The sequence below is a fragment of the Marmota monax genome, unplaced genomic scaffold (genome assembly GCF_021218885.2).
Source record: "Marmota monax isolate L192 unplaced genomic scaffold, Marmota_monax_Labrador192_F-V1.1 WCK01_AAM20220418_F8-fsc00041, whole genome shotgun sequence".
In the NCBI taxonomy this organism is placed as follows: Eukaryota; Metazoa; Chordata; class Mammalia; order Rodentia; family Sciuridae; genus Marmota; species Marmota monax.
Genome location: NW_026695238.1, coordinates 17,382,690 through 17,407,307, shown reverse-complemented (window position 1 = coordinate 17,407,307; position 24,618 = coordinate 17,382,690). Strand labels below are relative to the sequence as shown.

Here is a 24,618-nt window from a genome sequence, read left to right as displayed (position 1 = left end):
GCCCCACCCTGGCCTCCCGTCCCTCTCACTCCCCAAGAACTTAACCAGCTCTACAGAGCACCTCAGATGTCCCTGCTGGACTTTCTCCTGTGAGTTGTAACATTTTTGGACTATATTCATTACATTTGTAAGATCTATGCAGCTGATGATTGAAGTTTGGCTCTGATAAAATTTCCAACTATTTAAAAAAACCATGTCAGCTACAATTAAATAGCTGCCCAAAGAGTCTGAAAGATCAGCTCTTGGTTTCTGAACTGAAAAAGAGGATCTGAAATTGCATAAAATAATATTTTTCTTCTGCTGCTCTTCTTTCAGAGTAATGTACATTGTGCAACTGCTCCTGAGCAGTCGGAGACGGTGTCCTTGAAGCATAAATCAGTTTAACTCCTAACCTGGGAAAGCAGGCTGCAGGAGCAGAGCGCTGGCCCGCCTTCTGAGAATTCCAAGTCAATAGTAAATTGGGGGGCACGTTAGTGCCGCTGAGATCCAATCAGGGTAAAATTATGCAGCCATGTAAGAAATAATATCTATTAGGCTAATTTAATCACCGAATACTTTACAGATGAATTAGAATTTAGAATCCAATTATTTCCAACATTCGGACTGTCAGAGCCTGTGTCTAGGCAGGAGGAGGAAAAAGCCGGGAAGATCACGGTAGCCTTTTAAAGACGCAGTAAATGGAATGGACCCTCTCCTGCTCCCCCCGGCAGGGAGCCCAGCAGAGAAATGACAAGTCTGATCAGGGTTTTTGCCATCACATCACCCCACCCCACAGGGGCCCAGGATGCTGGGATTCCTTATCCCTGATGGACAGCCATTGTCCCCACCAAGAACCCAAACAAACCCCCAGGAGACCTCTTCTCTGAGCTGAGGCTGCTAAAAATCAGCAGGGTGTCCCCAGGAGCCACTCTAGGAAACAGAGCATACCCTCTGCAGTGTGGGACCCTGTCTATGCCCTTCCCAGACCCCTGCTCCCTGGAAGGTGCATTTCTCTTTACTGAAGTAAAGGTTGTCTGGGAGAAATGCGGGTCAGCGGGTGGGGGTCGGGGGAGGTCAGGAGCCTTTGGGAGGTAGAGCAGGTCCCGCCATGCTGTCTGCTGCTCTTCGTGTGGGGAAACTGAGGCCTGGGAAGGAAGTCCAGCACTAGAGACCAAGCTCATCTGGGTGAGAGTCCAGCTAGCCTGGGAGAGCATTCCTCTCCAGACAGGTCCAGCCAGCCAGCCTGTGTGGCAGAAAGGGGGGAACTCTCTGATGCGTGTGTTATAGGGGTGTCTTTTCTTCTCTTTATTTCTGGGCCAGTTCAGGACTTGGATGAATAGTTCTTACAACGAATATTTGAGTTTAAAAATGGAAAGAGATTTGTTCCAGGGCTTCTGTTATTTAACTCTCAACAGAAATTTTTCTAAAAGAAAATGGCTGAAAAATGAACCTCTCTTCTTTTTGGGGGGCATGCTACATTTGCAATTTTCAGGAACCTCCCGCATTTCTAGTAGAGTAGGAATGTTAGGGAGAACGCGCCACTAACGATTCATTCCAGATGATCCTTACAGCGTAAAATGAACGAATGTACCTTGAATTTACATTTTAATATGCTCAGGTCACAGGGCTGGCCATCAACACTGAGTCCACTTGTGTAAGTTTACGGTGGCCATGAAGACCCCAGCTCTTCAGCAGGGCAAAACTCCCATGAGCCACCATTAGGGCAGTTACCCATGGGGCCTCTCCAGCCCATTCCAAAGGAGGAGGGGACTCTGTGTTTATAGGCCATTGGGGTTTTTATGGTGGGGTACTTCCTGCCTGGCTGAACTGAAGGTGCAATCCTGCACTTTGTGTCCTCCTCCCGTTTTCTTCCACCTGGCACACAATGCACCCATATTATTCCTTTAATTACTGAGCTGGGCGGCCTTGGTCCCTCTCCACCAGGGTATTTGTGTGTGCTCGCGCGCGTGCGCGCATATATCCACATTTATCTCTTTGATTCATTTAATTGAGGGCAGGGCATGGGTTAGGATCTCAGCAGAGGCTCTCCTTGTTCTGGGATGATTTACTGCACTCTTGAAAACACCTGTTCATTAATTTATCTTTTTTGCAAGAAAAAAAAAAACTGACAACACTGTTTCTTGTTCAATGCATTAGCAAATCTTCTTAGATGTCAAATAGAACCCCCCCATTATTAAAAGAATAAAATTCCATTTAAGAATAATCATAAGATGGGCTGGGCTGTGGCTCAGCAGTAGAGCATTCACCTGGCACGTGCAAGGCCCTGGGTTCGATCCTCAGCACCACAAAAAAAACAACTAAATAAAATAAAGGTTTGTGTCCAACTACAACTAAAAAATAAATATTTAAAAAAGAATAATCATAAGAAAGCTTCCTAAATTTGGGGGTGATGATCTTCCCAGTAGGCATTTGTGTGCATGCACGTTCATGTGCAATTCTCAGGGTGACTTCCTAGTGATGGGCACGCTCAACACAGGAAAGGCAAGTTGCTAGCTGAAAATAAACAGGCTTTTGTGGGCTGGGGTTGTGGCTCAGTGGTAGAGCGCTTGCCTAGTATGTGTGAAACCCTGGGTTCGATTTTCAGCACCACATGTAAATAAATCAATTAATTAAATAAAGGTCCATTGACAACTAAGAAAATGTTTAAAAAATAAACAGGCTCAGGGCTGGGGTTGTAGCTTAGTGGTAGAGCGTTTGCCTAGCACATGTGAGGCCCTGGGTTCCATCCTCAACACCACATAAAAATAAATAAAATTAAGGTATTGTGTTTGTCTACAACTAAAATAAAATATTAAAGTGGAAAAAACCCAGGCTCTTTAAAACAACAGAAGAGTCAGTTGCAGCATTTCTGCACCAATTTTGGCAGGTTCACACAATAAAGCCCCTTCTCCATGACACAGGACAGCAGCTTTTCATCTTCCCTTTAGAGAAGCGTCAACCGTGGACGCCGTGCTAGGAGCCCCTGAGGAAGGCAGCGCTTCCGTAGGAGACGCCAACTTCTAGCACACCAGGCCCCTCGCTCCAGGGATGCACAGGCTCACCCGGAGAGCCCAAGACCAAGGCCACTGTGACCAAGGATGGCTACTTCCTAGGCAAGTCCGCGAGCCTCCTAAGGAGGGTGAAGCCCCTTCCTTAACAGGACAGAGGTGGGCCAGGGGCCACCGCAGCTGCACTGTCTGCCCTCCGCAGCTTTCGGGAGGTGCTTTCCTTTCTGGAGGGATCGATGCCGAGGAGCAGCTCTGCCTCCTGCAAACCCGTGGGCAGCAGCCGCGTGGCAGGACCTGGTCGTCAGCTCCCGCCACACGCCTAATTAATGACCCTGCTGGTCGCAGCTGGAAGAGCCGAGCTGGGGGTGATTAATTAAATTAGCTGGCAGAGGAAATTACAGTGGAAAAGCCAAAGTTTGATTGCTCCATAATTAACCGCAGTGCAAATAATATCTGCATCTATAACTTCCAGCGATGAGATCAGAAGCCAATTGAATCTGGCACTGATTGAAGCTGTAAATATCCTGTGGTGAAAAATGATAGGTTTGTTCTAGAGGGAAAACTTAGAGAAATGGACATCTAGCAAATGGGATCAGGGGAGAAGGGCACCAGAGGAAGCTGCGGGAGGAAGCTTACCTTTCATACTGCCTTTTCCCAACATTAAAACAACTCTTTTTTCCTATTTCTTTTGGATTAGTGACGAGGCGTGCGCTCCTCTATATCCTGTCTCCACGTTTCAGATTTGACTTCCCATGCACGGAACCTATGCTGGGGTTCCATCCCCTCTCTCATTCCAGGGATTAAAACCCAATTCTAAAATAATTCCATAGGCTAATAGGAGGGGACTGCTTTTATCTCCCCGAGAAGAAAAAGAATGTTCTATTTAGACCATCAAATGCGGGCACTATTGCTGCTCCTCTGGATAATGACATTTTTTTTCCTTCTTCGTAACAATTTCATGACCAAAATGCGGTTTCATTAGCAATAGGATTCTACTTAAAAGAGAAAAAGTATTTTATACGGATAATTGCCTTGCAAAAAAACCCAAAGAACTTTCTACAGATGGAAACATTACTTTTTCTACCGTCCACGTATTTTCACTGGTGAATTGTTTCAGGGCCAAAGGAGTGCCACCCTATCAGAGGAACTCTGAGAGTAAGGGCTTGGTGGCACTGGGGCAGGGATGTGGCTTCTTCCTGCTGCTGGTCAATAACAACTTGCCCCCATCTTGACAGTGAGAAGCTTGATTCACCAAGCGGAGGAAGCACTGCCGGCACTGAAACGCAGCATGAAGAGGGTCCACGGTTCTAATGGAGTGTGGTTCAGATGTGCATGCCCGGGCACCTCTCTACTGAACTGCACAACCCCACAGTGGTGGACGGAAAGTCCTGGCACCCTCCCTCTTTTTTAAAATAAGAAAGCTGAGGCCCTGGGTGGTAAGTGGCATGGCACGAAAGGGCCCAGGTCCTGTGCCCAGTGTCTTCAATCTGGCCGTGACCCTCCTTCTGATTCTACGTGGTTCTGCCGGCAACAGGGGCTCTATCTGCACCTTAGAGAGAGATGTATCCACAAGCACCACAAATATGAATGGGAAAAAATGAGCAGGCAGGGTTGTGACTGTCATGGGGTTGGCAACATGGGCTACAGCATCAGAGAGGACAGAATAATGTGGTAGACAGGGTACTGGCCGCCAAACACGTCCACGTCCCACTCCCCAGCACCAGTTACTATGTGACCCCAACACAGCACTGTAACTGCAGATATGTTAAGTCCAGGGCCTTGCGGGCTGAGGTGATCTGGGATCACCTGGGTGGCCCAAGAAAATCACAAGCCTTCTTGTGAGATAGAGGGTTGCAGTCCAGTCAGAGGTGTGGTGATGAAGCCAGGGTCAGAGTGGGGCAAGGCCAGGGCCAAGGTAAGTGGGCAGCCTTGGGAGTCGGGGAGAGCCTGCGAAGCCACTGCCTTGGCCCTCTAGGAGGAACCCCGAGAGTGGCCCCACTTTGAACTTCTGACCTCCGAGACTGGGATAATTAATCTATGTGACTGCAAATCACAGAGTGCATGGTCATTTGCGAGGTCAGCAGGAGGGATCTCATGTCCACACCACGAAGAAGAGCAGGTTAAAAGCTGGGGTGGGTGGAACACGGTGACACGGCAGGGGCTGGCCTTGGTGGCAGTCTCCCTCTTGGCCGTGCAGTCTCCAGAAAACCCCTTCCCTCGGCCTGGAACTCCACAGGCCCCAAACTGTCAGCTGCCAACAGACAAGGGGGCTCCGGGTCTCTGCAGACGGACCGCAGAAATGGCCACCTGGTCCCTGAGCGCCTGTGCCGGGGGGAACCGCCTCCCACCCCAGGGAAGGTGAGATGGCTGATGAGCAGTGGGAACTGATGCTCTCGAGGCTCACAGCCTCCTGGATGTGAACGGCATCTTGCTTTCATTTTCTAGATCCCGTTGAGAAGGGAGCACAGGCCTGGACCAGGAGCACAGCTCCACCAGCGCCCTGGCTCTCCCCGGGCGGGTGCTCTCGCAGACTTGCGCAAAATGCTTCTCTTCTCCAGATGAACGTCAGATTTACTCACAGATTTCAAACGGCCACACTGATGACCAGCTAACTCGCATCGCTGCTCTGGGGATGTGACGGGACCTGGGAAGGCCCGTGAGGTCTGGGGAGAGCCTGACGGGAACAGGTCCACCCTGGCAGCCAAGGAAAGTTCCCATGTGGGCGTTCCCTGGAGTGAGGGTCTCCCTGGTGCCCACTAAGGCCACACCGTTTAGCCCTGGCTATTTCCAGGGCTGAAGAAGCCCAGTAGGTCTCACATTTACCTGGCAGCTGTGAGACCCAGGCCCAGGGCAGGGCCCAGGCTCCTTGTCCTCAGCCCCTGGAATCCAGCTCGCTGTTCTGCGGGCCTCGGGGAGGGTAGCAGGGGGCTTTTGTGCCTCTGGGAGCTGGGAGCGGACACTGCCTGCTTTTGCCTAGTGTTTTCTTGAAACACTGAAGCCCCCTGGGGTGGAGGCGGGCAGTACTAAGTCTTTTTTTCCTTAACAGCTTTATTGTGGTGTCATTTACATACCATAAAATTCTCCTGTTTTAGATACACAAGACAGTTCTGTGGGGTCTTTAGTAAACCCACTGAACTGGGACACCACGGGTAGGCTCTGGTTTTAAGACCATTTCTACCATCGCAAAAGGTTCAGCCTGCCCATATGAAACCCCTGACTCCACGTCCGGCTGCTCTGTCTCCGTGGTGTGGCCTTTTCTGGACACTCCGTGCACAGAGAATCACGACCCGCGGGCCTTTTGTGTCTGGCTTTTCTCCCTGAGAACTCGGTCTTAATGTTTGGTCCGTACACTGTCAGGGAAATGGAGACAGGAATTTGAAATAAAAGAGCAACCTGAGAGTGCTCTGCACACCAGGAGCTTTGGGCCACTGTGACGGGGTCAAGGCGTGTTTCCCACAGGCTATTTTGGTTCACAAATCCTTCCACATGGAGGGTGGGCTTCATGTGGACTTTTATCAAGAGCGAATGAGCTCCTCTGATGTTCACAACGGACTTGAAATTGTTGAGTTTAAACTTATGAAAGTTAAGAACAGCCTGGGCTGGGCCCGAGAAAAAATGACCACTACCTGGCAGGAGTGTACAGTGGACACCAGCCCCTCAGCCTCTGTCCCCCTGAACCCAGCGACCAGGCTGCCCCCTTCCGCACGGGCTGCTAGGGCCCTTACGTGGACAATCTGAGAGGCCACTTTCCTTGGTGTCTTTGTCTGTACTCCAACACGCCAAGGCCACGTCTGGGCCTGTATGTTTGGTAGACAGGTGTGCCTGTGCAGCTGCGTGTGGGAGCGAGAGAGGAGGAAATCCAGACTTCCAAGCTCCAGGGGGCTCCTGGGTGGTGTCCCTGCTCAGCTGCAGAGGACACCGAGGTCACGAGAAGGCAAGTGGCTGACCTGTGGCTATCTCACTGGGGTCCTACTCTGTCAGCCGGCGGAATGCACAGTACACCCTGGACAGGACTCACTCTCAAGGGCATCGGGGTGAGCCGCTAATGAAGACTGCCACTGGATCTCTAATGAGCAGGGGGCCGTGCTGTGCAGGGCTCTCTGCAAGTCAGATCACGGCCTGTGTCCCTGGGAAGACAACAACCTCCTCACAGAGGCCTGGGGTTTCTTCAGGAAGCTGGAACGCTGGGCAGATGGCGGCTCAGACTAGGTTCTCTCAAGCCTGGAGGGGGGCTGAGCTGCTGCCCTGCAGGCATAACAAAGTGAACATGGCCCTTTGTCCCTCCTTACACACAACTCTTCCACCAAGAGCTGATGTAGCAAAGCCCTCACCAGAAGCCAAGAAGATGGTGGTGCCATGCTCTTGGATCTCCTGAACTGTGAGCTAAACAAATCTTCTTATAAAACTCCTCAGCCTCAGGTATTTTGTTATAGCAACAGAAAACAAAGACGGCCTTTTACCAAACTGTACCTCAGGCACTGTATCCAGGTAGCAATGCAGTGCAGCTGGGGCACAGGCCGGTGAGAGCACCGCATTCACAGACCTGGGTATGACAGTGTCACACACTAGAGCTACCAACAGCCTGAGGGGGCTGACATTCTCATCTTCCTGGTACAGAGGACGACAAGGTCCTAACAGACGAAGGACCTTACCCGAGTTCCACTGGCGCTTGAGGGAGCCTTCACTCGGGCTCTGCAACAGCAACATGTGCAATTATGTGACACTGGACTGCTCCCCTGGCTAGAGTAGGTGCGGGGCATGTGGGGTCTGGGCATGTGGGCGGGGAGCCTGGCGAGGCCTGAGGGATAAGCATGGAGACCCTCACCCTCACCCTCACCTCATCTGTCACGCCCTGGCCTGTGGCTCATGTACTAGGGAGAGCGGTGGAGTGTACCCAGGACCTGGGGCCCATCTCCCTAGGGCTTTCTGTCCTCTGAGCTGCTTCCCAGCAGGTATGGGCTGCAGCAGCTCCTTCCCGGATCCCGCCCTCTGCCCCGCCTCACTCCGCCTCACTTAACCCAGTTGTCCCAGGCTGACTCACCACAGCACCTGGGGACCTTCTGGGACTCTGGTCAGTCACAGTCTCTGGACGGTGGGACTCTGGGAGAGGCTGCCATGGCTCCTGGAGCTCCCAGGACTCCAGAGAGCGGCCAGAGCCCAGACAGTTCTGGGGAACCTATTAGACACACAGATTCCCCGCTCGCCCTCAGGCCTGGGGAAGCAAGGCCTGGTGCTGGGGCCCCGCCTCTGGGTCTTAGGAACCCCTCCAGGTGACGCTGAGCATCAGCTCGCTGGAGAAAGAGCCCCTGAACCCGGGAGGTGCTGGCCTCAGGCTCCAGGGAAGTGTCCTGCGGGCACTCCAGCCACTGTTTACCAGCATCCCCGCCAGGTGGAGACAAGCAGAACGCTTACAGCCACTGCCAGACGTCCTGGGTGGGCGCGGGGTCAGCCCAGGTGGGAATGGGAGCTTGCTGGAGGTAAGCCACCCCCCACCCAGTGAAGTGGAAATGGCTGTGGGGAGGGGCAGGGCCAGGCTCCATGGGAGCACCCGGTGGCCCAGGCGTAAAGGGCTACAGTTTGTAAAGGCCATCAGGTGGCTGAGGTAGACCCACCCTGGAGGCCCGACTCTGGGCCTCCTCCACTGGCCACGAAGAAAGAAAGACAAGTTTTGAGGACTAAGTGGCTTCCATGAGCCAAGCTGCTGTGGTGGACACTGAGACCAGGCTGCGTGATGACCACTCCCAGGATATTGGTGAGACTTGATGTGCGAGCATCACTTTAAGGTCCTTGGGAGGGACCAACCCAGGACACGCGACCTCTGCGTGGCCCAGAGCCAAGAAGTCCTAACCTGACATCCATTCCCACAGCACTCTGCAAGATGACAGGGCAGTGCCACTGTCCTGGCCAGCAGCCCAGGTCTACGACGTCCAGATGGGGACCACAGCCACATGTGGCCACTGGACACCAGACGTGGCTGGACCACGTGGAGCGCTCTGTGGAGTAACATCTGATTTCCACAGCTTGGTACAAAGAAGAACATCGATACCTGCCTAATACTTTTTTATATGGATCAATATGTTGAGGTGACATTTTAGTGATACTGTTCAACGAGTTACAGTTTCGGAATTACTTTGACCAGGCCCTTTTGACTTTTTAACAGGAGTACTAGAAAATTGAGGAGTATACTGCACAGCCTGGCTGGACAATGCCGCTGCAGACGGGCTCGGCCGGTGGGAATTAGAGGGGGAATGGAAGGCTCCGGGGCCTCTTCCTGCAGAGGAAGGCACTTTGATCCACCAACAACCACAGGACAGTTGGGTTTGTTTTTTCCCAGTGCTGGGGTGGAAGCCAGGCCGTGAGCATGCTAGGCAAGGCTCAGCCACCGAGCTGCAACCCAGCCCTGGAGTCTGTAAGGAGACTAGCTCTCTCCTGGAGACGGGCAGGGATGCCATTTGAAGAACTGCCTGGAGTCTGTGACAATTCTCAGTTCTTGACAATGGCGTGCAATTCCAAAATCTGGCTTGTTTTCTAAAGCAGAGGAAAGTTGTGGGCCAGCTGGGCACAGCTGGGGTGCTCCAGGGTATGCAGTTTCTGGAGACCCTGATTGGGACTGAGCCCCAGAAGCTCCCTGGGTACAAGGTGCCCCCCCCCTTTTCTTCTGTATTGCCATGACTAAAGCTCCACAACTGGACAAGTGGCTCCCCAGGTTCCCCGCAGAAGGCCCTCAAGCTTGCCTGGGCAGCCTCAGCTGTCCCCCTTGCAAGGACTGATCCCTCCCAGAGAGGGCAGGACCTCTGGGGTGCTGTCAGGAAGCCCCTGTCCCCCACGTGGGCTGTGACTTGGGTGGCTGTCCCACACAGCCAAGGCTTTCTGTGTCTCAAACCCAATCTGTTGGACCCTTCAGACCCTGCATGCTTGGCTTGAGTGATTCTTTGATCGTCTAGAAAGATCCATGGGGACAAGGCCATTGGTGCCGAAGGCATGAGCCTGCAGCCCTCCAAGCTCGTCTCCCCCCACTCTGGCAAGGCCCTGGGTTTCTTTAGCAGTTACTATTTGTCCCAGAGACACAGTTTTCTCTATTTCACTTTAAGCTTCAGAACATGTGGTCCCTGAGTTTTCACATCTCTCAAAATATGTGATCTATTTTATTCTCTTCTCTATGGAGAAGCAATTTACAAAACCTGCCACTCACTCATTTAGACTGTGAAGTTCAATGGTTTCAGTATTTCTCAGAGTCATGTAACCATCATGACGATCAATCTCACAACATTTTCATCTCAACAACGACAATGATCACAAACTCGTCAGTAGTCACCCTCCATTTCCCTGGTGCCTCTCTGCCCCCTCCCCCACCCTCACCCCCAGCAACACCCATCCACTTGTCCTTATGGTCCTGCCAATCCTGGACATTTCCTATCAGTATCATACAACAGGACTCTTCTGGGCCTGGCTTCTTCCACTTAGTGTCCTGTCAAAAGTTCATTCTTAGGCTGGGGCCGGGGCTCAGTGGTAGAGCGCTTGCCTAGCATGTGCGCGACACTGGGTCTGATCCTCAACATCACATAAAAATAAATAAATAAAATAAAGGTCTGGTGTCCAACTGCAACTAAAAAACAACAACAACAAAAAAAAACGGTTTATTTGTGTAGCAAGTGCCAGGAGGCCACTCCTCTATGGTGCTGGATACTATTCCATTGTGTGGCTGGACCCCACTCTGTTCATCCATTCACTGGTGGCTTGTTTCCACCTCTTGGCTCACACGAACTATGCTGCTACGAACACTCACGGACAAGTGTCTGTGCAGTCACATGCTTGCCTTTGTCCTGGGTATGTACCTAGAAGTGGACCTGCTGGACCATACGGCAACTCTCCAGTTATGTTGAACCCTTTGAGGAACCTACTCATGATCTTGCAGATGCTCCTCACCTGTCAAGAGTCCTTCAGAACTAGCCTGACAGTTTAAACACAGCTCATTCGCATGAAAGCTGCCTGTACCACAGCCTGCGGAACAGAGTGGCCAGGCCTTCTTAGGAACGAGGAAACGGAGGTGTGGGGAGGCAGGCTCCGGCTGCGTGGCTCCCATGCGTGGCTCGAGCAAGGGCTCGAGTCCAAGGGGTGCTTCCTCCTAACTCAGGGCTCGAAGCACAGGCCAGGCCAGCAGCTGCCAGGGCTCTGAGAGCCACTGGGAGCAGACAGGCGCGCCCTTGGAGTGGCCCATCCACTCGCGCTACGAGAAAGGCACGGGCATGCCACTCATGCTGGCGACACCCCCTGTCCCTCTCAGGCTTCCATCTCACAGATGTTTTGAGAAAAATCTAACCAAACATTTAAAATGGCAGAAAATTACAAAATAAAGATAAGCAATAAATAAAAATAGATCAGACTTTGATCCTCTAGAAATAGTTTAAATGAACATTTTGGGTGCAGGTCTGATATACTTTTTTTTTAAAAAAAAAACCTTTTATTTATTTTTTTAGTTGTTGATAGACCTTTATTTTATTTATATGCAGTGCTGAGAATCGAACCTAGTGCCTCACACATGCCAGGAGAGTGTGCTACGGCTGAGCCCCAGCCCCTGATATACTTTTAATTGATTTTACTGTGACCGTCTGTCCATGCCATTACATTTTCAGCTGCATCATATATAATGGTTAAAATGTCACACTATATACCACGTATTATAATCATATGTAAATACTTATATATTTATATCAACATGATTGTGTAATGTACATAATTATAATCATATAAATATATAATGGAAGTGTAAACAATATTTATATGCTAAAGTGATTATTCACTTATTTTTTATTTTTATTTTTTTTTGCTTCATTTAAAACTTCTACTCACATAAGCAATGATGCAATTGAGTACTTTTGCAAATAACCCTCTCTTCACACACCCTTCATTTTTTAGGATAAATGTGAAAGAAGGGTGGCTGGGTCAAAACCCATGTCATTTTAAAGGCTGAGGATTCAGAGTGCCAAGTTCCTTCCAGGAAGGTCTCCTCAAGCTCCTCTGTTACCAGCAGAGCAGGGCCAGGCTGGGGGGTGGGGGTACAAGGCATTGCCATGCAACCCTGGCCAGCACTGAGGATTATTAGGCTTAAGAAACAACAAAAAAATTTTTTTCCCATTAGATGTTTCACACTGATATGAGCCAATTATCTGATTTCCGTAAGAGCCACTCCATGTTACGGGAATGCACCCAACGTGCCCTTCTCCTGTGAGTAGACCTCAAGAGTCTCATGGCTGTGACTTGGGACCGGAGTGAGGCTCCCTGGGGATGGCTGTTCCTCCTTGGCTTCCCCGAGTCACATGTGACAAATACTCATACTGCCACCTCACTCGCTAGATCCCAGCATATCCTACAAGACACACAGGAGGTCACTGCTCTGAGAGATGTGCCCTCCCCAGAACCAGGGAGACGTGACCTCAGTCTACTCTTCAGCTGTGCCACTCTCAGCCCTGGCCACGTAACTTGGTGACAAGTACCAAGCACTGTTTCCCATGACTTGTCTTCCCTGGGCTTCACCTGGTTCCAGGCATTACTGCAGACACTGAGGCAATGTGCCAGTCACCTGATTTAGGATACTGTAGCAAACAGGACACACACACACTACAACTCCCAGGGAATCAGGCGGGCTAGGCAAGCTCTGTCACTGAGCTACACCATCAGAAACTGCACTGTCCTTTTTAAGCTCAAAGTGTCTGATTCTTAGGAAAAGTCAACGTTTCCTAAAAACAAAGAAACAACAACAACAACAACAACAATAACATGTCGTTTATGTACAATTGAGACCTTGATCTGGAAGATGAGGAATTCGGCACTGTTTTGCACACACTGCTCATTTAATTCTCAAGGTCAGTGTTAGGAGGCAGGTGCTACACTTGTCCCTCACTTTGTAGATGGTGCAGGTGAGGTGCAGAGAGGTCCAGCACCCAGCCCCACACAGGAAGGACTAGATGGGACCTTGCCAGTTTAACCCAAGTGGAATTCTGCATCCTGACACTGAACCAGAGCCCCAGGGACCGCGCTGGCTGCACAGCAGGCTCCTGGGCCTCAGAGTCAGGGAACATGGGTTGGGAGCCTCCATGTCTTCAGACATTCCCTTGTAACCACAGACCAGCAGAAAACATGCCATTGGCAGATACATAAAGCTCTTCAACTGTGTTTTTGAGTGATAGAAGCCAGGCACAATACATGCACCACCCAATTTCATGTATATGAATTTTTAGAAGAGGCAAAACTAACTTGTCGATCCATGGCTGCTCTGAACAGGGAGGACAGCCCGGAGGGGGCACTAGGGGATTTCTGGGTGATGGAAATGTTGTTAATACCTACTAATGTAGGTGTCAAACTACCCTGACTGCATACTCAGGATCTCTGCAGGCACTAAGTGAATTTTACCTCAATATAAATCTTTTTAAAATCTCAGGGGCTGGGGATGTGGCTCAAGCAGTAGCGCGCTCGCCTGGCATGCGCGGGGCACTGGGTTCGATCCTCAGCACCACATAAAAATAAAACAAAGATGTTGTGTCCACTGGAAACTAAAAAATAAATATTAAAAAATTCTCTCTCTCTCTCTCTTTTAAAAAAAAATCTCAGAAAAACATACCACCTTCCCTGGGTAAGCTGATTACAACAGTTCACGATTTAGCACAACCATCTCAAAAGGATGGTGTGACTTGGGATGTTTAGAACAAAGAATCCGAATCACTGCCATGACCTCTGCACATTCATGGACCCCAGGAGGCCGGAGCTCGGCGAGCCCGCGGGCCTAGTGAACACCAGGTCTGTGAGGCGCATGGCCCCTTCACAGCGTGAGAGGGCGCCTGCGATGAGAAAGGCAGGGTCCACCTAACGACAGGGAGAAGGGTTTTCAGGAGGCCTGGACAAGTGGGGCCCTGAGAGGACATCCCACAGGGCCACTGGCAGTGGCTCTTGCGTGGCGGGCTGCACACTGACCACAGTGCCACCCTGGCCACTAGAGAACCACTGCTCGGAATCTCAGCAGCAGAGCTGTGGGAAAAGGCCATGAAGACTTGGAATTTCATATTCAATCGCACAGGGACTTTCCTAGCAGAGCAGGGGCTTGGCGGACAGCACAGGGCTTTGGCAGGCCTGCTACAACAGGCCTTGGAACGCGGGTCCTGGCCTTTCATTTAGCTGGCAGTCCCACTGGGTAGCACTGAGCTCTTCAACGCCACATGAGACCACCAGCAAGAGAGCCCTGGGTTTGAAGGCCATCCCAGCAACGACGGGCCCGACACCCTGCCTTGGCAACAGGATTTTGTTGCAAACATGCACATTAAAAGTGTGAGTCCTCCCTTCAATCACCCCTGCAGCCCACCGTGGGCAGAAGCGCCCATCGGCAAGTGCCCGGCACAGTGCTGGCAACGTGTCTGCAGAGGTTTCTGGGCTGCCTGTGAACAGCACATTTAGGGTAGTTTTCTTTGATGGCTGCTTCACAGCCAGATGAAAACCAGCCCGGGGCTGAGAGTATTTCAGAAATAAAACGCATCCCGAGAATGTGGAGTAACAAGCAGACAGCGACGACAGGGGGCCGGGAGCCGCGGAAGCCGCCTCGACCCCTCCTAACTCAAAGCCGGGACGTGCTCCGGGTGAGTGAGCTATTCCACTTCCCCTGGCCTGGCCACTTCAAACCCCGAGTGGAAATGCCGGGAACAGAACCTTTCAAGGCGGCTAAAACCAGGCAGCATCTCCACGGAGTCAGAGCGGCAGCCGTCACACCCCTGAGGCTGCAGCTGCCCGTCTCACTGCCCACCCCGGGAAGGCGGGCCCCTGCTCTCCGTCTGTGCCAACCACTAGCCTGAAGGCTGGGAAGCGCTGGGAGGAGCTCGCCGGCCTCCCTCTGCCACTCCCTCCACTGTCCTGCGCTGGGGCTCTGGGGTCGCTTTGAAGCCTGTTGGGATCAACACGGACGTTTCATCCGTGGCTCCTTCCTAAGGTGATATGCTCAGTGGGCTGCAGGTGAGGACAATGGCCTTAGTGTTTCCTGGGACCCCAGGGCTCAGGAACTGGCCCCCAGGAAGACAGTGTAATTAGCACTGGCAGCTGGGGGCACACAAGGCCAGAGGTTAGGTCCCTCCTGCCGACAAAGTGCCACCACACCTGTCCCATCGATGGCCACAAAGCCCCTCAGAGCTGTAACTCCCCCAGAAAAGGAAGGACGGCCCCCAAAGCCACTGGAGTACAGGGCCCCTGCTGACCTGGGCCACTGTGGCTCTCCATGCTCATGGGCAGCACAGGGGCTCTCCAAGGCCTGGGGGATGAGAGGAGAAAGGCAAGGGGCTGGAGGGACTCAAGGTGTCAAGGGACCTCGGACCGAGGCTCCTTGGCCCCCACAAATGGCTCAACTCACAGCATGCTTGGGAGTCCGAGGGCTTTGTAAGGGGGCAGGAATTGACTGGTGCAAAGACTGGCCTTCACCTTGCCTGACCATGCTCGGCAGCCTCCTCTCCAGCTCGGCTGGTGGTCAGCGTGTGGGCTCCCCCTGCACCTCAGAAGCCCTGCAGGGCAGCTGGAAGCAGATGCGTAGTGCTGGGCTCAGAGTGGCAGGCCCGTGGGAGGGGATGGTCTTTCCCCTGCACCCCCATCTGGAGCCGCTAGGCTGCCCACATCTGAAGCACAGAGCCTAAGAGCGCTGGGGCATCCAGTGGCTCAGGTGCCCCCCTGGGCCAGGAGTTCCAGGAAAAAAGGCAGGAAGTGATACCCATTCTGAAAGTTTCCAACCCAAAGCAGGAAGGGGCAAGGGGTGCAGAGACTGGGTGGGCAAGCGTGCCCAGGGTCACCTGGTGCACTGCCCCCACTGACAGGAAGCACCTTCAGGGGAAGGCAGCTGCAGCTCGGCAGAGACCCGCAGGCACTGACCCACCCAGCGACGTCCAGGACAAGTCCAAGTGCACACTTCCTGCCCAGCTCGAAGCAACCTGGCGGGAGGGAGCCTCGTCTGTGCACGGTTCCCCACCATGGCAACCTGACACGCGGGCTGGAGGACGTCTGGGGAAGGGGCCTGTCCCACGGATTCCTTGTCCTCCTCCCACAGGACGCCAGAGCACATCTTCCCACTCGGCGTGACACTCGTCCTCAATGATGCCACCCCCACCGAGAACTTCCCCTCTAGGTCCTGGTCATGGTGCCGAAGAGCCTGGTGCCTGGGTTCCGAGCCTTCTGAGGATGACGGGCCGCTTCCTCTGTGCCTCCCCGGGTCTCTCCTGCTCCCCTGGCACATCCGCAAGGGGCTGGGGTGCCCATTTCACAGTGGACAAGACGGAGGCCTGGGCTGTTGGGCAGAGGGAGGACTCAGCGCGGCCCCACAGCTGCTGCTCAGCCCTCTCCAGCCACCTTCCAAAGCTTCCACAAGGAGGAGGAACCTTTATGCTTGTTTTCCTGGTCTAAGCTTTAAAATAGAATTCAGAAGGCACCTTTCCTGATGCAAAGTGCCTTAAGGAACTCATTGTTAGGACACAGTGTCTGAAGTGACAGGCGCAGTGCCGTGGGGCAGAGTGTCACTTCTCACCCAGGGACCCCGCCGCCCCTTGCTTTGTCAGGCAGCTCTCTCAAGACCTACTCTAATCAGGAAGAAAACCAGAGCGTGGGCCACGGGTCCGTCCGAGACTTCCCTATTTTCCATAAGTACCAACACACCTCTTCCCAATACCAGGAGGTGACAAGGGTCAGATTGAACTGCTCCACTGTGCACATGTGCAGATTCCAACAGAGGACCCCGCCATCACGCAGAGCTCTAATAACGCACCAATAAAAAACACGGAAGGAATAAAGCACCTCTCCCACTTTTAGCATGGACCAGTGCCCCTGGGTGCCCTGTGTCCCGCTGACCCCTCAACGCATGTCACCCAGGGAACCTGCCCACCACTCATCCCTCTGCGGGGCATGGAGGCTCAGAGTGTGGGCTGTGGGGACAGGCTCCCAAAAATAAGCTGCACTTGTCCAGCCGTGACTTGGGGACTTGACTGCAGCTTTCCAAAAGGGCTCTTCTGGGACTCAGGCTCCAGGGCCCAGGTGTGCTGCGAGGTGATGGTCCTGCGGTCGCTGCCACAGCACATGTAGGACACAGAGAGCAGGGCCACCGGACACGGACCTGTGGGCACAGGGGGGATGGTCAGTGGGAAAGGCCTCCCGGGTTCAGGTCCAGGTGAAAGGCAGCCACCTTCCCCATCACTGCCAGTCTGTGACTGCTACCAAACACACGGGTCACACTGCGACGTGTCCTGTGTGCCACCAACCGCAGGACCCCACAGCACTCCAGGAATACGGCGGTCCCTTCCTCCCGTGGACGGTGCTCCCCACTGCTGCTCAGCACCCAGCCCAGGTCCTCCCAGCCCCGGGCAGCCCCTCCGGATGCTGGCTGGGGAGGTCGACCAGCTGTCCTTCACCATGTGGCGCGGATGCTGCTTCTGCTGCTCTCTAGGAACCAGGTGGGTTCCCGAGGTTCAGAATCTCCAGCACCCTGTGTGGAGTCCGACATGCTCGATACAAAGAGCACGCAGCACAGCTGCCTGAGGGCGTGAAGCAATGGCAGGACTGAGAATTTGAAAATCACAAGTGGCTTTCAAAAGCAATTAGGTTACTTGAGGCAGGAAATCACATCATACCCTCTTTTCTTTTTCTTGATGCAGTCTACTTTGCCTTAAGCATTTAAGAATGCCAGGATTCACAGGCAACAATAAGTGTTGGCGAGGATGTGGGGACAAAGGCACACTCATACACTGTTGGTGGGACTGCAAATTGTTGCAACCAATCTGGGAAAGCAGTCTGGAGATCCCTAAGAAAACTTGGAATGGAACCACCATTTGACCCAGCTGTCCCACTCCTTGGCATACACCCAAAGGACTTAAAATCAACATACTATAGTGACACAGTCACTTCAATGTTTATAGTAGCTCAATTCACAATAGCTGAACTATGAAACCAACATAAGTGCCCTTCCACAGATGAATGGATAAAGAGACTGTGGTATATATACACAATAGAATATTACTCAGCCTTAAAGAAGAATGAAATTATGGCATTTTCCAATAAATGGATGGAACTGGAGAATAATATGTGAAGCGAAATAAGCCAATCCCAAAGAACCAAGGGCCGAATGTTTTCTCTGCTATGTGGATGCTAATTCACAATGGGAGGGGGGAAGGTATTTTGGACTAGACAGAGGGGAGTGAATGGAGGGGAGGGGACATGGGGTAGGAATGATAGCAGAATGCCTTGGACATTATCACCCTATGTGCACACATGCCTACTTGACCTGTGTAAGTAACTATGCACCAGGTGCAACCAGAAGGATGAGGAGTTAGACTCCATTTATGTATGAATTGTCAAAATGCATTCTTTTCCTGTACAACTAAGTAGAACAAATAAAAAATTATGTATTAAAAAAAAAAAAATAAAGCCAGTATTTCACCTGCCACTTCTCTCTCTTTTTTTGGCTGCACTGGGAATGGGCCCCGGGCCTCTGGCATGCTAGGCTGCTGCTCTTCCAGAGTGACATCCCTGCCCTGCGTGGGCTCCTGCCATCCTCAGTCTGGTTATCGCAGCAGGTGGGTCTGGGGTCCTGCCAGGCCAGAGCCCCTTGTGGAAGCAGCTCTTCTCCTCGGTGTTCCCAGGAAGCCTTCTTTATGAGCACGTGTCTCAGGACGCCTGTGCCTGAGCCCTCAGCTGCCTCATGGCCTTTAAACAAGCTCTGGATTCCTGCAGCCGTTTCCTGAGGGGCTCGTGGTGGCCATCAGACGCCATGCTCTCTAAGTACTGGCGTGTGCCCTGTTTTGGATACAGAGTCTTCTATAGGACCATTGCTCTGTGGAGCCTTGAGACGCCACACACTTTCACGTTCAATTATGTATAATGATCCAACTTTACTTTCAGGGGGAAAAAGAAATTAAAAAGTAATAACAGCAGGGCACGGTAATGTACACCTGCAATCCCAGCTACCCAGGAGGCTGGCAAATTCAAGACCAGCCTGGGCATCTCAGCAAGACCCTGTCTCAAAATAAAGTAAAAAAAAAAAGGGCTGGGGTATAGCTCAGTGGTGGAACACATGCCCAGCATGCACAAGGTCCTGGATTTAGTCCCCAACAGCTCCCCACAAAAGTAAAACCATTTCTCAAATATTTATTGAGCACCTACTATGACTTCCCTGGGATGTCACAGAACATATTACTCTAATTCTTATTTTTACCGAATGTGTTTAGAAAGGTATAGCTTGGCAATTCAGAATAAAAATGCTTTGTCTTTCTCCGTTTGTCCACCTCACTCCCATAAAGGTTAGAAGCTCTTAAGAGGCCAACCGTGTGTCTCTGCAGCACGTGGGGTTAGGGTTGGGGCTCTTCCCATGTGCTCCAGCCAGGTGCTGCTGGCATTTTGGACGAAGCCATTTTCTGTTGCATGGAGCTGTCCTGGGTGTGACCATCCCAGGCTGAAGACCAGTTGAGGCATGAGAAGCCAGTTTTCTGCTTGGAAGCCACGCACTGGGCTTCTCTGAGGACCTCTGGGGACGGGTCCACAGGCTGCCTGGGGCCTGGGCCAAGTCATGGATTTCATTACAGCCGCTCTCCCTGGGGAGTGGTCCTCTCTGATCCCAAGCAGATGCCTCCTAACTTCATTAAGGTGGCAGAGATCAGTGTGGAGACATCCGCGGCCACCGATGGAGGTCCTGGAGAAGCCCCGCGTGTCATCACGCTGTGTATCTGTCCTCCAGGGTCACCTGTCTTTGTCCTGTATGTTGGAGTTTTCTTACGAGTGGCTCCCGGGACTGAGGAACTGCACTTCAGCCGCGATCCTCTTCCGACCCCAGGTGCGTGAGATCCTGTTTCCTGACCAGGACAGTGAACGGAGTTGCCGCTGCTGTCCCCAGCCTCTGGCCTCAGGTAGCTTCATGACAGTCAGTGTTCTGCAGCTAGGGCTGGCTTGCTTTGTCCCTCCAGCTTTGGAGGGTCTGTCCCTGAGGCCCAGAGACCTTGCCAGGAGGACAGGCCTGGACACTCAAGGCTGGGCCTCAGCTGTGCTGGGCAGTCCATGCGTTTCCCAGCCATGCGCAGCTTCTACCTCCACGACCTGAAGCCCCAGTGGTCGGGGCTGGAGGACCTCATTGTCTTTATTTTTGGTACTGGAAATCGAATGCAGGGATGCTTTGTCTTTGTCTTTTTAAAAAAACTATTTATTTTTTAGTTGTAGCTGGCCACAGTACCTCTATTTTATTTATTTATTTTTGGGTGGTGCTGAGGCTCCAACCTAGACGAGCGCCCTTGCCTGGCTTGTTCTGCCTGTTATTTCAAGGCCTCACATCTGCCCAAGGCCCAGGGGAGGGTGCTGAGCACATTCGGATGTCTGCTTCTTCCTGCTGCCCACCTTGGCTTGCAGCGGTCGGTCCTGGGTCTGCCCCTGGAATCCATCCTGGGCGCTGCCTCCCCATCCTTCCCGGCCCCTCCGGCCATGGCGCCAGGCCGTCTGGCAAAGGGGAAAGTGGGGTTCGCTTACGGACCCCTAAGGCCCTGCTTGCTGATGGTGCTCACCATGGCTCAGGCTCACGGCCCCCAGACACAGGTCCCGCCCACCCGCTGCCCTCTCTGCACGGCCTGCCCAGGGCCTGGCTCGGGGCCACTCCTCCATGGCTGCTCATGCTGGAGCAGGGAAACCACCCGGCCTGCTGCCCACCCCAGCACCTCCCCTGTGCTCACCTGTGTACTCTGCCCAAGGGCCCTCTCCTGGGGAATTTCTTCTCCTTTGAAAATTCTTCCTTGTTTTATTTTTTTAATTGACATAATTCATATACCATAAAACCCACCCTGAAAAGCAATCAATCCAGGGGTCTTGATTATGTTTACAGGGCTGTGCGACCATCGCCACCACGGAGGTCCAGATCATTCCATCCGTAGGAAACGCTCTACGCACTCGGCAGTCACTCCCCATGCCCGCTGCCCGCCCTCCCACTGCAACCTGCAAGCTCGATCTCCTTTCTGTCTGTGTGTCTGCCTACTTTGGTGCTTAGACGGAAGTGTCACACAGCATATGGCTTCCTGTGTCTTGTGTCTGACTCTTTTCACTTAGCAAGTTTTCAACGTGTGCTCACACTATAAACAAATGCATCAGCGTGGACTCTGTACCTTTTCAGGGATGAATACTATTCCAGTGTAAACGGACCATGTTTTGTCCGTGCATTCATCAGCTGAGAACCACTTCCTGGCCATTGTGAGCAATGCTGCTGTGAAGGCTCACGTATGTACATATCTTTGTATGGACCTGTGTTTTCATTTCTTAGGTATGGAGGCAGGAGAGGAAATGCTGGATCAATGGGATTCAATGTCTCGCTTTTTGAGGAAATGCCAGTCTGTTCTGCAGGTCTGAGGGTGGATTGTCTGCCTCTTTGCCAGCGCCTGTCGCGGCCGTCCTGCAGGGCGTGAAGTTGTGTGGCAGCATGCTTTCCTTACCAGGTAGAGACGTCAGGCACCTTTCCATGGGCTCACTGAGGAGTTCAGATCTTCTTTGAAGAAATGTCTATTTCATTCTGCCAATTTAAAAACTGGATCGTCTGTCTTCTCCTGTTGAGTTGTAAGCAGTCTCTCTACATTATGGAGACCAGGCCCTCACCAGATATATGATTTTCAGAGATCTTTGCTTCTTCTTTTCACTTTGTTGATAATGCCTATTGAAATAATGAATTTTTAGATTTTGATGAAATCCGATTTATTTTCTTTTTCCTTGTGTTGCTGGTGGTTTAGATACATCCACCCCCCACCCCACTCTGACATCACAAAGATCTACCGTGGTTTCTCCTATAAGTTTCATAGTTTCACTCTTTGCACTGAGGTCTCTGATTCATAGGAGTTAATTTGCAAAAAGCATGATTTCGCGGTCTATCTTCTTGCCTGAGGATATCCAGTTGGTCCAGCACCAGTTTTTGAAAAGTCAATCGATCACAGATACTTGGGTTTATTTCCGGTCTCTCAATTATATGCTGTTGATCCATAGTCTATTCTTTTTGAAAAAAAAAAAAAAAAACCAAACAGTTATTTACTTATTTTTGTTACTGGAAATCAAACGCAGGGGTACTTTGTCTCTGAGCTACATCCCTAGTCCTTTTTAAAAATTTTGTTATTTTTAGACAGTTTTGCTAAATTGCTGGGGTTGGCCTTGAACTCGCAATCCTCCTGTCTCAGCCTCCCAGGTGGCTGGAATTACAGACATACACTGTGTATTTTTTTATGCCAGTACCACACAGGTTGCGATCACTATGGTCTTATACTCAGTTTTGAAATCAGGAGAAATGAGTCCTCCAACCCCGTTATTTTTTTAAGAGTGCTTTGTCTAATGGAGAGGCTCTCACATTTCCATCTGAATTTTAGGGTTAGCTTGCTGAAAAGGAAGCTCTGACTTGGAAAGGGATCCTGTTGAACCTGCACGTCAACTTGGGGGTGCTGCAGTCCGAACAATGTTAAGTATTCTGTGTCCTTCTGTTCAGTCTCTGATTTCTCTCAAAGATGCTTTGTCGTCTTTGTGTACAAGGTTAAAGTTATTCTTAAGCATATTGTTCTTCTTGCTACTACAGTGAGTGGAACTGTGGCCTTGGTTTTATTTTGGCTGTTCATATTGCATAGAAACACAACCAAGTTCTACATAGGAGATCATGTCATCTACAGAGACAGTTTTACTTCTTCATTCCTAATCTGGATGCCTATTTTTGTTTGTTTGTTTGTTTTTTCTTTGCCTAAATCCCTGGCTTGAGCCTCAAGCACATGTTGAGTAGATTTGGTGACATTCTTGTCTTGTTCCTGACCCTAGGGGGGGACAGCCTGTGATACTTAAGCATTAAAAATGTTGTTAGCTGTGAGTTTTCACAAACGTCCTTTTTCTGGTTCAGAAATTTTCCTTTTATTCCTGGTGTGCTGAGTATTTGTATCACAAAAGCATGTTGGATTTTGCCAGATGTATTTCCTGCACTTCTTGAGATGAACATGTACTTTTTCCTTTATCCTGTGACTATGGCCTACTGTGGAGAGTTTTGTATATGTGTGTTGAACCAACCTTGCATTCCTGGGGAAAGTGCCACTAAATCATAATGTGCAATCCCGTACACGGGAGTCCCTGAGATGTCCTCTGCCTGTAACACCTGCTGGGATGGCATTCTGGACATGCCAGTCTAGACTGGAGCCTGGTGAAGGACAGAAGCAGGTGGCTGGGTCTCAAAAGGTGAAGGATGAGGTCCAGGGCCTCGGGATAGGGCCGCAATTCCTCAGGCCGGGTTGTGGTTGTGTGTCACTGCACAGGCATAAACAAAATCAAAACGGAGCACATCTTCCGGGTCGGCACACCCTCCCAGCCCTGGGGAGGACATGGGCCACTTGTCCCATTCACCAGCAGCACACAGGGCCCAGCCACAAGGCTGGTTTTATTTTCCTTTAGCATTAACTCTTCATGGCTAAGTGGGTGGGAATAACCGCTACTTTTAACTTACAAATGAGAAAATACCTTGTTTTTTAAATTAAAAATTACAGAAAATACTGGCCAATGGAACTGCAGTTAGAAATCCAAATGCAGACAAAAAATATGATTGTCAGGCCTTTGAGGCACAGGCTCCCCATTTTTAATGGACAGCGTTAGGCTGGGGACAGCGGATGTGGTTATGTTACAGGCTGGACACACACGGGTGCTGGCTGATCCTGGGTCCTCAGCACTGTTTCCTGGAGAAGCTTTACAGGGTCAGCCCCGACTGCAGAGCAGCCAGACGAGGACTGTGAACGTGCAGGTTTGCAGCGGAATCCAAATTAAAACAAGGCTCTTCTTATTTCAGCTCCTGTGAGGGAGACTACTCGGTTTCCTAAGGGGAGAACCCTGCAGGCACAGCACGAGGTAAGTGGGCTCTAATGCCCGCACCCAGACCCAGCGTGGCCGAGAGACAGCCTGCGTGTGTGCTGACTGGCAGGAGAGGGTGGTGCTGCCAATGCCAGTGCTCCTCTAGACCTCGTGCCAAGGAGTCTGCTGCAAGATACTGGGCACCAGGAAGGGCATCAGGGATCCTGGCTCCACTGGTCTGGGTGGCGCTGGGCGAGGGACATACAGGTCTCAACCCTGCATTCTCCCCACTTGGAAAACAAAAGAAGTCCTGAGCAGCGGCTGGTTCTGTGCTGAGCAGGACACAGGCACAGGGCACGGCAGACTGTGGGCATGTTCGTTGCTCCTCCCCCTTCCTGGTGCAGAAGGGAGGGGCGGTCTCTTAGCAGATAGCTGCAGATTCAAACCAGGGAACAGCCCTCAAAGATGTGGCCCTTTGGAAAAGGCCCGATGTTGGAGGGATGGGAAGAGAGGGGCTGCTGTAGAGGGCATCTTTCTATTGGCTCATGTCATGCAGCTCAAGCTGCAGAGGTTCATCTTCCCATCCTCCCTCCATGCCCTCTCCCAGCAGACCCCAGCTCCACATGGCCAGGCACCTGGAGGGCAGCTGGTGTGCTGAACACCTGAGCTCTCGTCAACCGGGAGGACGGAAATTCTCAGAAGCCAGACATTCCTCTATGGTCTCCATGGCTACGTTTCAGAGAGCAAATGACACAGGGTTTCCACCCAAGACAGCTCTCTGGTAGCAAGGCTGGCCTCCAGC

The 24,618-nt window shown here is 51.7% G+C and overlaps 1 protein-coding gene across 13 annotated transcripts in view; it reads right to left on the bottom strand.

The window, feature by feature from the left end:
• Positions 1 to 24,618, bottom strand: part of Agap1 (ArfGAP with GTPase domain, ankyrin repeat and PH domain 1) — a 488,301-nt gene that overhangs the window by 27,278 nt on the left and 436,405 nt on the right. The window contains exon 19 of one of the 13 annotated variants that reach the window (XM_058577557.1): positions 20,950 to 22,001. The exons of the other annotated variants lie outside the window; for them this stretch is intronic. Coding sequence (XP_058433540.1) covers positions 21,971 to 22,001 — 31 coding nt within the window. The 3' untranslated portion in view covers positions 20,950 to 21,970. Of the gene's footprint in view, positions 1 to 20,949; positions 22,002 to 24,618 lie in introns of those variants that run through there. 13 annotated transcript variants of the gene reach the window in all.